A 12,989-nucleotide genomic window follows, 5' to 3' on the forward strand; every position below is an offset into this window, starting at 1 on the left:
CCCTGGCACTCTTAGGGATTGTTGGAAGGAAAACCCGACCCTCTGTTCCTCTCTGCTGTCTCTGCAGGCAGGATGGTCCCCATGAAAGCTGCAGATGAGTGATCCCTGTTCCCTAGAGCACTTCTGCAAAGGTACCTGGCACAGCCCATCCCACTGCACCTCCCTGCCATGCCCCAGCACAGCCACTCCTGAAAATGTCAGTGGTACAAATGGTACAGCCTCTCTCAAAATCTTGGTGCCACAAATGAGACATTCAGCTTTTCTGGTACAATCCCAGCAGTGGGACGGGGGCTGGGACCTGCTATCCCATCCCTGCAGCAGTAGCAGGAGCTCACAGAGGGCACAGGCAGGGGCATGTCCTCTGTCACCCTTGCAAAGTGCTCATGTGAACATCGCTCAGCAGAGCTGCAGAGACGTGGATCGGGGCCAGAGTGAGAATGTTGGCCTGCTCTTTGAACAAGATACATTGCTTTCCAGTTCCAGACTCATTCTGCTTATTTATAACACAGTAATGATAGATACTACCCCTCCTGAAATCTGGAAGTGTTCAAGTTTAAAAAAGACCCGAATATTATGGAGTAGGGTTCTCTTCTCTGAAACTCTAAATAGCTCAGCTTGACAAAGAGGAAGCCTGGAGAACAGACTTGTGCCAGCCTGTGCTTAGTGCAAGCACTAAGGCATGCACAATGCATGAGCGAGCAGTGAAGACTTTATCCAAATTCAGAGTGACTCCTGGTATCAGAAGTAAACAGAAACTATATAACAAAGTTATCCTTGAGCTTAAATTCTTTGAAATATCAAAGAACATGCTAAAGTGGTCTTCGTGGTGCTGTTCCTTTATTTGTATATGCATATAGCGAATTCAGAGAAAAAAGATGTTTTTAATGCAGTTAACAAGTTTAGGAGGTTTCAATCAATTTAGAAGAGCAGTTGAACTGCAGAAGGGAAAAAATAAATGAGTGACAGTCTTAAGGGTAAAAATCAGATTTTAGAGACAGGTTTTTAAACAAGGGAATGTGAAGCTATCAAAAAAATAGGGTGTGATATTAAGCTGGAAATTCAATTTAATACTTCTTCTGAAGGTAACCGAGCCCTCTGATTAGCAGCTCATATGAAAGGGGATTCAAATGAGGCAATTGAATTTATTATCACCTTTTGCACTATACTTACCTTCTCTAATAAACTTTTCTGCCTTGAGGGTTAGAATATGCATACCATTTGCAAATCATATCCTGATTAACCATCATTTTCAACCTGGCTCTGAACCAGAGAGAGAACAGTTGAACCAAGAGAATCAGCAGACTGACAGGCACTTATAGAGGGGGAAAAAGATGGAGCACAATGCTCACATGTATGATCCCAAAACAATTGAATACCTATAAAAAGACAACTCTGAGCAAGCAATGAATAATGCCAGCTATTTTCCTACAATAGCTCTGTCAGTAGGAGTTCTTGTGGATGCCCTTTGGATGCAGTTTTATATTACACTTAATCCAATCTAACTGCGAGCCGCAACCAAAAGATGAGGTAATATTCCCTCTTTCCCAGCACAGGCTGTTGCTACCTTTGTTGGGAACACAAATGCGTCTTTTCATGTCAGCCTGCAGTTGCACAAGAGTTAACAAAACCGGAAATTTGGCCTCTGAAAGCAAATATGCAGATTTGTGCCTATTTGCCATCTCATTTAGAATATAACATTTTTTCCCACTCTTTGTCTGTGGAATTTTATAAACTAAGGCATTTCAGTGGAAAAAACAATTTCTTATAGCTTAGAGTGTACAGTCTTTCACCATTTGGATATTTTATTGGGAGAAAAACAATAAAAGGGCCTGCAGAGTGGCTCTAAGAGGATTTGGAAAGATCAAAGCCTTTAGGACTACAAGTAAAGAAACAAAACATATTCATTGCAGTTGGACTGACATAGCTAGGACATAAGATTATATAACAAAACATACATTGCATTTCTCAACTAAGCTGAGGTCTCCTCTGATTTTGAGTACTATCCTGATTAACACAGCCCTTTTTATAGCTTAGCTTTTCACTTTGTTGCCTATAACATTACTGCACGAACAGTTTATGCTGATATTGAAATGAAAGTCCATTTGAAAGTTCTTGCACCATTTTCAGTCTTGATTCTTCAGGTGAATTCTAGATAAATTTCTTTTTCAAAATATAAATATATATTTTTGCCATGTTGATATTGGCAAAAATAAGTTAATGTTTAAAAAGCACTATTATATTGGAACTGGTTCTGTCACTCTTAACTAAAGTAATATATGTAAATATTTTTGAGATAATCACATACAATACAAAGGGCTGGGAAAATAGCTCTCCTCCTCTTTGTCTTGCAGCAGGAACATCCTACTAGAAAATGGTCTGAAATGCTTTGAAGAGGAAGGTATGGAGAGTTCTGTTGGCTAACAAGATGTGTGTCACAAGATCCTCAGAGAACCAGCTGCTGCTTTTATGTTCAAAATGCGGATTACATCTGAATTTGCATCATTAACGGCACAAGAGACCAAAGGAACAACATACAAATAAATAGGCTTTTGTGTATCCATGAGAAAGAGGGACTTGTAGGCTATCTTCTTACGTAGAACTGCTACAGTCCCTTTCCCCCTTCTTTTGCTATTAAGGGAGCTCCAGCTGTCATCATCAAATGACAGAACATCCCACGGTGTGAAAGAAGAACTGAAGGGAGACACCAGTTCATCTGCTGCCATTTGTTCCCGTGGTGGGTTAAGGCTTTGGAAGGTGTGTAATTACTTCAGGAGTAGTGACTCCTGCTGCCCCCAACAAAACTTATGAGGACACTTCTCCAAGACCATGTTGTACTGCCAAGAATTCTTTCTCTCATGGTCACATTTCTGTTTCAAGCCCTGCTTCACCTCAGCCTCCTGAATTTTATGAGGTGAAGGACAGCAGCATTTTGTCTAAATAATTTAAATGTGTACAATACATAAAGTATTAATATTTTCACTGGAGTAGATCAACTCTGAAGTTGCTCCCTGGAGGCACAGTAATTCACAAAGAAGCTATTGATGACCACAAGAAAGAGGAAGACATATTTAGTAAGTCTACTCATGGAAAGAATGAAAACATCAGAAAATAAATAGAACAGCTTGCATAATATTTAGTCTCCTACACTGCCTACAGGATTTGCTCAGTAATACGCATACAAGAATAAAAATTATCATAATCTACTCTGCAAATGACTGTGGACAATAAATCTAGCAAGTCAAACTATTAAAAAAGGCTCCAAAGTGGAAAAGCCCCCTGAGCATGAAACAGCATACGGGGGGGGGTGGGGGGGGGGGGTGGTCCATGGGCTTCACTGATCATCCTTCATTATGGCAACGAGCACAGCAGAGCCTGATGTCTTTTCCTGCCTCTTCAAAGGCCCCAGATGAGATCATTCAAATGCCAGTGGTAATCCCTGAGGTGGTTCTGAGGGGATGATGATGACTTTTTCATCCCTATTTCATTTCCTCGGCCTTTTAAACTATCTATGAATAATACTCAGATGCATATAAAACATTCAACCTACTATCTGCTGTTATTGTTTAATCTGATCATTAGGATAGCAAGGCACTTCTTGATTTCAGCAACTTTATTTAGCATGTCCAGACTGCTAAATAAACTGGTAACTGTCACAGTGCTTCACTTTATTCTCTAGAAGACTAGTTGCTAAATCAGTTCACCATTAGGCAAGTATGTGAACCCAATCAGATCTCTTTAACAGAATCTGCATGGACTGTGAGAAATGCGGAAGAGTGGATTCTCCTTGCAAAACCAATCAATCATTTCATTCACTGGCAATTTGTGCATTCATAGATGTGAACGTGTACTTGTAACCTGTGATCAAATGTAGTAGTATAAATCGTAACTGCAACTAACAGTAGAAGTTTAATTAATATGTCTTGTTTTTTTGCTCCAAACCACCACCTCTAAAATGTTTTTTTCAGGTGACACTCTGAATGTTATCAAAGGACTCACAATCTGCTAGTTGTTTAACCTAGAAACTCCAATAAATATAGTATTTCTGTCTTCTGGAATTAACAGCAGGAATGGCACAAGATCTGCAGTTGATAAATTCATCATGTCACGAGTTGCACAAGAACACCAGGAATAACACCAAGCATCTCCATACCTGACATATATCTAGACTGTCAGCAGGTCTGCTCCACAACATATCCTTTGTTTTGCATCTCTGATTTTTTAGCTATTTTTTGGTCTATTCATATGTCTTTTCCATGGGCACTTCAGTGTGGGATTGCAAGATAGACAGGGATGATCTGCACACAGGTCCAGGACCCAAGATGAAGCTAGTAAACTTTGGATACTGATCCACACACTATGAAGTACTCACAGTCATGAAAAAAGAAACTTGAGTCAAGTTAAAAATAACATTTTTATTCATTGCAGTGATGTTTTTTACATTATTTTAATTCAGTCTGAGAAGCACAGGCTTATTGTCAGCTTGTGATAAAATAAAAAAAGCAGGCTTATTTTTGGATGTGGAACATAATGTACAAAGAAGAACATAACCTATTATGTAGAGCATTATGTGCACTGCGCTTCATATACCAAGAGATGTTGTTTCTAAAAATCACCGGGAGCTTAAACATGGATCCGGGTAACATTCATTCAAAATTAATTTGAAGCTGTCTTGCAACCCTAACAGTTCTGAACACACAACAAAAACAAATAAACAAAAAAACCCCTAACACCGAAAAAAAGAACACCGCTTGATCTGACACAAATTATCTTCACTTTGTGCGGTTTAAAAGAGAGCTCTGCAGCAGCACAGTATTGCCCTGGATAAATACAGTTCGGCGTGTGCTTTTTTTTGTGTTTTATTTTTTCCTCTTGTTTTGTTTTTGTTTTGTGTTCTTTCCGCACACTTTACTGCGCTCCGGAGCCAGCGCGTCCCTGCTTGGAAGGCACAGCACGGTGCCCATTTTTCAGCCGATAATTTCGGTCCTTGGCTATTGAGCACCCAGCGCGCTGTGACTGTGTCCGCGCCGACACCGGCCTCACGGGCCTCACGCCGGCCGAGTCGTGAGGCGTGAGGCGGCCCCGGCGGGCGGGGAGCGCCCGGGGCGGGGCGGGGCGGGAGGAGCGGCCCGCTGCCCGCCGCCGGCGGAAAGCCCCCGCCGCGCCGCCGCGGAAGTGACGCCGCGCTCCGCCTCCCCGCTCCCTCCCCCTCCCCCTCCCGGCGGCGGCTCGGGAGCCGGGCGCGGCTGGCGGCGGCCCCGGGTGGGACCATGGCGGACGGCGTGGACCACATCGACATCTACGCCGATGTGGGCGAGGAGTTCAACCAGGTACGTGCGGCCGGCGGGCGCGGCCTCTCCGCTGCGCTCCTCTCCCGCGCCCGCCTTCGTAGCCCGCGCCGCCTGCAGGGCCCTCAGCGCGGCGCCGCGCCGCCGCCATTGTTCGGGCGCTCCCGCCGCCGCCGAGCGCGGGGCTGCGCGGGGCCGGGGCGGGCGCGGCCTCACGCCCGGGCCGCGGGTGCCGGCGGCGGGCCCGGCTGGGCGGAGAGCGCGCCTGGCGCTGAGAGGCGGCTGCTGCCGGCGAGCTGGACGCACCGGGGCCGAGCGCCTTCCTTCCTTCCTTCGTTCCCTCGCTTTTTCGCTTCTTACCGGCCTTCCTCCCTCTCTGCCTTCCTTTCTCCGGGGGCCTGCTCCAGAGGGCTCTCCCGCGCCGGCTCGGCGGACGGGACCTTCCCGGATGCGGCGGGGAGAAGCGGCCCCTTCCCGCCGGCGGCGGAGGGGAAGCGCTGCCATTGTTCGCAGATGAATCAAAAAGCCGCGACCGGTGGCTGTTTCTCGGCCGCGCTTTGCGGGGAGGGCGGAACTAGTGCGGCTTTATTCTGCAGCACTGGAGAAAGTATCCAGCTTTTTATATTTTATTTTGTTTGTTTGTTTGTTTGTTTGTTTTTCTTGCTCGTTATTATCTTCCATTTTTAAAAGTGGCGCAAGCCTTTTTTAGACGACGAATTCATATTTTGTTGGGGAAATATAGATGAATAAACAACTTCACTGGATTATAAGTAGTCCACTTTTCTAGGTTTTTTTTTTTTTACCCCTCATCTTTACCAAATAACTGTGTGCCAACTTTTCCTACCGAAACGCGATGTTTGTATCAGTTTTGCATGCCATCTGTCCTGTTAGTGAGTGCTGCACTTCTCCAGGTTGAGTTTGCCCCAGATTGCTTTGTTCCTGCCCCAGAGCATAAATAACGGGAACAACTGCACTTTCACGCGCTTGCAGGGCCCAGCTGTATGCCCTATAGAGAACTGGGAAATAAGTAATGGCTTTGGAATTCACAGGTAGTATGTAACTTTCTCAGCAACTTGTAGCTTTCTCAGCAGACTATTTCTTCAGATATCGATTAATACAGTAATTCTAAGTATTAATAATTTCATAAAGGTATACTATGAAAGAATGTCATACTAAAAGGAGATGATGAAAAGCGCTGATTTGCTCTTAGCTTGTCTGCATGTGAAGGTTTCTCCTTTACAGTTGAAGATCCGTTATGTGAATTTAAACAGGAATGAACCCTAGGACAGACACCATCCAGCAGAAGAGTATGTTTTTTGAGATTCTGTGATAACTTGAATTTGGTTTAATCGATTCTAGATTAAACTGAAACAAAGCAGATTTTTCAGGAAAAAAACCCTCGCTTGAATCTGGTATTGTTTTTAAATTCATGTGTGCAGAAGCCCTCAGAGTAGAATAGTTATGTGGTGTAAGTATAGTGTAAGAGATAGTGCCGGAACAAAAGTGATGGGGATGATCTGTTTCACTCACATGGTCCTGGTCTACTCAGGTCTCAGGTCGTCATTACTGTTAATATTCTCTATAACCATGGTGGTATGCGTGAAGAGAGTCTTGTGATAATTTAGTTTTGCTTAATCCAGCAGGCAGGGAGCCCTTTTGCTTTTTTCACTGTATTCACCCCAGTTGATTCTCTCTTGGGTTTGCATTTCTGCAGTCTGTTGTTCCAGTTCATAAATCTTGCAAAATATAGGGCAGAAAGGTTAGAAGAGGCTAGTGCCCTTTTTCCCATCAGCTTGAATTTGAGGGGTTTGTTTGTTTGTTTGTTTGTTTTAGGGGGATTTCTTCTGTGTTTTTGTCTGTGTCACATACTCCCAAAAATTGCTGTTGTTCTTTTCCAAATTTCATTTTTGTGACTTTCTATTAAAATATTGTTGAACTCGAGCAAGTCTTGAGACAATATAAATGTTTTACTGTGAGAGATTGACGCCTCTGCACTTTCCCATTTCCTTCTGTCAGTATATGAAAGAAGGCGAGTTTTATTAGTTACTGCCTCTTAACTCTGACATCATTGAGAAATAGTGTGTAGAAACTTTTATTCATTAAGTGCTCTTCCTGATTTGAAGCTGACAACTTAAATGGATAAGATGGAACATAATTCTCTGGATGTGTGAAGATGGCAATTTAAAATGCTTTAGGCAGAAAGAGATTTGCATTATTAATTTAGTTATGTAGAGAGCATTTTGCAAACACCATATTTGTAAAATAAACTGTCTTTATCTGTTAAATGAACTTGTTTTTTGATTTTGTTGCTTTACAGTAAGCAACTTACTAATATTTTTAAAATTGGAGTATAGAGACCCTTTCTGCTGGTTTTGGCAGTAACAGGGACTGAAAAATGTACTGTGGAGCTTGCTGTTCTTATGTGTGCAGTACATAACGGTATTTATACCCAAACTGGGACAAGACTTGTGTTTGCATCTGGAGTTAACCCTTCATTTAGGACTTGTGACTGGGTAAACTTCCCTTCGTTATTTTGTCTTGTTCTACACCTCAAGGTACTCATCCTTGAGGCTCTTCTGGGATTTTTTAAATTGCTTTTTTCCAAGTAGGTGGAGGATAAGGTTCTGCTTGATTAGTGCTAAATGAACCACAGGTTATAAAGGTGAAATAAAGACCACAGAGCCGTGGGTTTACAAGCTGGCTAAGATGGATGACAGCTGTAAACTGTCTTGGGTTGTATTTAGTGTTGGTTGCAATGAGCTGACTAACACGATATTGGATGTTTTGAGTGAAAACGCGTCTTTCCTATTCCAGCTGAAGCTCATTGTCTGTCATTGTTGCCTCTTACTCTTTTATTAACTTATTGTTCATCAAAATATTATTTTTTTCCCTTGGGCTAACAGCTTTAGTCAATTTGGCTCTGACCAATTACATTTTTGTTTAAATTGTGGTTTCTTTTTTCCCCCTTTTTCTTTGAGAACTTGGTTGAGTAATTTTTCATTTTTTTCTTCTAAGCTGACTTCCCCATCCAGCAGTCTTACCTATATATTTAAAGTCTCATTTTGAGATGATAGCCTCATAAATGTAGTACTTCCTGCACCCATTGCTGTTAGAAATAGGTATTGCATGGAATATTTTACCTTAAGCATCTCCCTACATGTTACACATCTTGCTCTTCGGGAGAGGGAGATCCGTGATGCTTGTTAGAACTGTTACCCTGTGTACAAATAGCTGGGGATGGCATTGTCTCAGGGGCAGAAGGCCCTCAGTAAGTTTGGGGTGCTTTAGGAAATATTAGGGTGTAGTTTTATGCACAAAAGCCTGGGATATTGCTTTGTGGTACAGAGATAATAAGGAGCTTGTGTAGGAGGCCAGTTTGGGTCCGACTTGAGGCTGCCCGCCAGTTTGGCCAACCAACTGGGTTGCTTTTTTGTGGTCATGAAAATTTGACCATGTGTTATCAAGTTCCTGGATGCTCTGATCAGCTTTGCATTTTCATGCTTGGAGGGTTTTTTTCCACGTGCCCTCATGCATGTAGTTAAACAGTAAAAACTTTTATTGTACACATGTAAAAATCTTTCTGATCAGAAAAAGGATGCAAAAGAATTTAGACATATCATATTTTTATGCCTTTTTATGCTGTGGAAAAAGTGCTTGCTTGTTTATACTCTTAGTGAGTAAACTTGGGTAGTTGCATTGTGGATATATCTAAACATGTCTGTAGTGTTCTGTTTTGATATTTAAATGCTAACAAATTAAGGATGAAAGACTTTCCCTCTGTATTTTGTAGCGGGATAATAAAACTGATTTAGATGGAATAAACAGTTGAGGCTAATTATCTGAAAACTACAATGTCTTAGGAATGTGTTAGTTACTGTCTTCAGATCTGTAACACAAAGGAAATTTTTTTGTGTGTGATAAATAACAAAAGCTAGCATTTAGCGGCCAGTTAAAGCCAGTTATTAAGAACAGCCTTTGTATCAGAAAGACAAGTGTCTTATCATGCGAGGGGATGGGCACACTGTGGTATAATAAATTTCTACTCAGTAGGGCTGTCCTGGTCAAAAAAAGCATAAGCTGGCAGACCTGCATGTGTTGTAAAATATGTCCACAATATGTGATGGCATGTGCATTTTGTCAGTTCTGCTGAAAGGTGCCCTGCGAAGACATAACTTCTGTATATTGGTAAATATCAAACTGCAGAAAAACTTCAGACCTTCTTATTTGGCAACTTTTCACTTTGTTTTAATGTGAACAGTGATACTACGTATGTTTAGTTTGTATTTTTGACTACTTGTGAATGTTTAGTTATTCTTTGTAACTCTGTAATTACTCTGTTATTTTTAGTTACAAGGGATCAGGTTGCTTAAATTTTAGTGCTGTGCCGTTTGTAGGGCCAAGAGCATTTGGGCCTGTAGAGGAAACGTGAATCCTATGGTCTAACAAACTTGTCCACTTCTGCCATTGGCAGTTTGCTATCTTAGAAGTATCAAAGACTGCCTTTTTTGTTAATGTTCCAATTTGTATGTTCAGACAGTTAACCAAGACCAGAAAGATTTTTATGTGTTTAACTTGTTATTCTTCAAGACCTACAAATTTATTTTTTTTCTAAGTGAGGATACTAACATGTGTTTACAGTTTTTGACCACAAATATGGTAACTTGAGTGAAAAAGCAGTAAGGGGGAAACTGGATAGTTTAGTTGTTTGGTTTTTTGGGGTTTTTTTTCCAGAAATAACATTAAATATTTTTAATGAAACTTTATTTACCTTGTTGATTTTTTAAATATGTTTTTGGAGGTGTAAGTTTGTGTTTAACTCTTAAATTGGACAAAGCTCTGCAGAAAAGGCAAGTCTAACATGTATGGACAGCTTAAAGAAATTTTACGTAACAACAAAAGCCATTTCTGAAACAGCACTTGTAAAGGAAGTAAGTGGTTCCCTGCAGCTCAGAGGAGCATGACCACTAAGTTCCAAATAACATGTTAAGTTTGTCCCTTCTGGACATGAAGTTCATTGTGTTCATGGCTTTCATGTGGGAGTATTTCACCCAATACCACCTATTAGCACGCAATGTAATTTCAATCCTGATTTTATGGTGAAGTATTTCAGACTGTGGTCTAGCTAAAACCTAGACTTTGGAAATGCATTGCTGTCTGATTTGGTTTTAGAAGGGGGCCAGAAGAGCAGTGCTCACTTTGTTTCTTAGCATGGTTATCTGCAAGATAATGAGTTACAGCAATTGAGAAGAAATAATTTCTCTTCATGCTTGATGTCCTGCTTGTAACTAAGGAAGTTGGAAGAGGTCAAAACTGTTCCAGATACAGGCAGAGCATTTGTTTAAGTAGCTGAGACTAGAGAAGTAACATTTCCTGTCCTTTTTTTTCTCTTCTGCATCTGAGTAGGAAGGGTATGTTTAGGTAAGTTTCCAAAGAACACGTATGATGGAGAAAGTGTTGTTGAATCTTGTGCAGAATCCACTGGGACAGCTCTCTTCTGTTTACACTTGGAGTTGCTGGTTCAGATCATTCTTAATCATCAAAGTACACACCTTGCTGACAGATTGGTAACTGAATGAATTCCATGCTGAATGCAAAACCAGCATGATGTGAGAAGAAAGTCTAGTGAACAACATCAGGTTGTCTCTTGTGTCCTTATTTATTTAAATTTAGACACTGGTGCTCTTGGGCCTGCCCTGCCCCCCTCTCAATTACATGCAAACTCTGCTGCCTTAATAATTCTCTCTCTCCACCAATGGAGACCTGAAGGCCTGTGTGATACAAACAATCTGTTTCAGAGGAGTTTCTTGTTGCAGCAGAGCTGTGGACTGCTGGGCACTCTGGTGTTTTGGCAGCGTTGACTGCAGAGAGATAGGTTAGTGTACATACATCTGCTGTAAGTTTGGTAACTGTGTTTTTGCATCTGTCTACCAAGACTAAATTCTGCTTCCCTGAAGTCGTCATTCATATACATAGATGACTAGAGTTACTGTACATTTAGCAGAGGATTTCCCTAATTGCTTTGTGACATCAACCTTAATCTAGCTGTGAGATGTCATGTTTAGGCCTGTCTCAGGCAGTTCTGTGTACCTGATTTCATTAGCTATGATATAGGAGGAATCAAGCTGAGAACTGGATAGACTAGGTGAAATATGAAACCCTTAATTTAATTGTGATAAGCTTACCTTTAGAGAGTGATTTTTCTGTTGAAGTTTATTGGGACAATGCAGTTTACTGAGGATTAAATGTACTTGATGGACTATGCCAAAATTTTGTTTACCTGTTGTTTTTTTTAAATTATATTATTTGTTTTAGTTACACTTTCACTGTATGAGCAGTAGTTGATAATATTTTTATATTTTCAAGACAGTGGATCTTCTGATCATGGTTATAGATATCTTGGGTTTACAGCAAACATACATGTTTTGTGGAGTCCAGCTTGGTTGTCTCTAGCTGCCATACATGGTATCTTGAACTATTCTGTCTTGGATGCTTCTGTGAGTTTCTGGATACAAGTTCATAGTGGATGCTGAAATATCTCTGATACCAAAACCTGGCGGAGGCAGTTTCTGTTCTGGAGCAAGGTATGAGAGTCCAGGGAGCTGGGGGAAGTTGTCTCAGAGGGGCAATTGCTGCTTGTGGATGGACTGGGCATTGGTCAGCAGGTGGTGAGCATTAGTGGTTATGCATGACTTCGACTGGCTTGTGCATTGTTTCATCTCTTTTTGTTGTCTTCTTTTTTATTATCGCCATTATTCTTTTTATATTTTACTTTATTTCAATTATTAAACTGTTTTCGTCTCAACCCACAGGTTTTACCCTTTCACAGATTCTCTTCCACTGTTCCACAGGGTTTGGGGTGAGCAAATGCCTGTGTGGTACTTAGTTACCAGCTGGAGTTAAAGCACAATAGCCCTTTTTTGATCACCCATCATGGGGCTTGACAGGTTGAGCAAACAACAAATCTGACCAGAACATGCTAGAATAAAATTGCTTTAAGCATTTGTTAATTAGTTTAATAGTTCTTGGACACAGTGTTGATTTTATGCTCTCAACTCTCAAGCAGTTGCTCTGCTTGTTCTCAGAGCTCCATCATTTAACTCCTTCCAGTGTGTACTTCCTGTGGTGCTGTTTTTCACCTGTGGGAACTGGTCTAAGGTTGTTGTGTTGTGTATATTAACATAAGCAGTCTTGTCTAGTGAAAGATATTTCTGCCCACAGCCGGGGACTTGCAACTAGATGATTTTTAAGGTTTCTTCTAACCCAAGGCATTTGATGATCCTGTGAGTACTGGCATATGATACAACAGAATTGCTGGTTTTGAAAGTAATCTGTTACTTGTACTCAGCTCTGCTGTCATCTTTGTACTTTGTGAGTGATCTATTGTAAACTATTAATGATTACACCTTTTACCTTTCATCCTCTGAGAGTTAAACTGTGGAGGAGACATGATCCTGCATATTCCCCTTCTCTGCCAGGCTAATGACAGTAGCTCTTGAAAATTTTGAATATCCTTGGGATGTTGAAACGTGGCCCTATTGCCAGGAATAATGATTGTGTTCCAGGTCTTGTTTAGGGTTAGATAACTATTTGCAGCTACTCAAACCCTGTGACAGGCATTGTGGCTACTCAGGCCTTTGTGGCAGGCACTCAGACACTTGTGATGGGTGATGCAGCTGACCCAGAGCACCAGCCCCTGCTGGCATC

General features: G+C 41.5%; 1 protein-coding gene across 5 annotated transcripts in view; it reads left to right on the top strand.

The window, feature by feature from the left end:
* Window positions 1-5,197: 5,197 nt before the first annotated feature.
* Window positions 5,198-12,989, top strand: part of CPSF6 (cleavage and polyadenylation specific factor 6) — a gene marked incomplete at its 3' end in the record, with an annotated part of 31,797 nt that continues 24,005 nt past the window's right edge. For all 5 annotated transcript variants that reach the window (XM_084206685.1, XM_084206686.1, XM_084206687.1 and 2 more), the window contains exon 1: window positions 5,198-5,327. In XM_084206685.1, the coding sequence (XP_084062811.1) occupies window positions 5,268-5,327 (60 nt within the window). In that variant the 5' untranslated portion in view covers window positions 5,198-5,267. The remainder of the gene's footprint in view (window positions 5,328-12,989) is intronic.

The sequence above is a fragment of the Fringilla coelebs genome (genome assembly GCF_963513975.1).
Source record: "Fringilla coelebs genome assembly, chromosome: 5".
Classification (NCBI taxonomy): domain Eukaryota; kingdom Metazoa; phylum Chordata; class Aves; order Passeriformes; family Fringillidae; genus Fringilla; species Fringilla coelebs.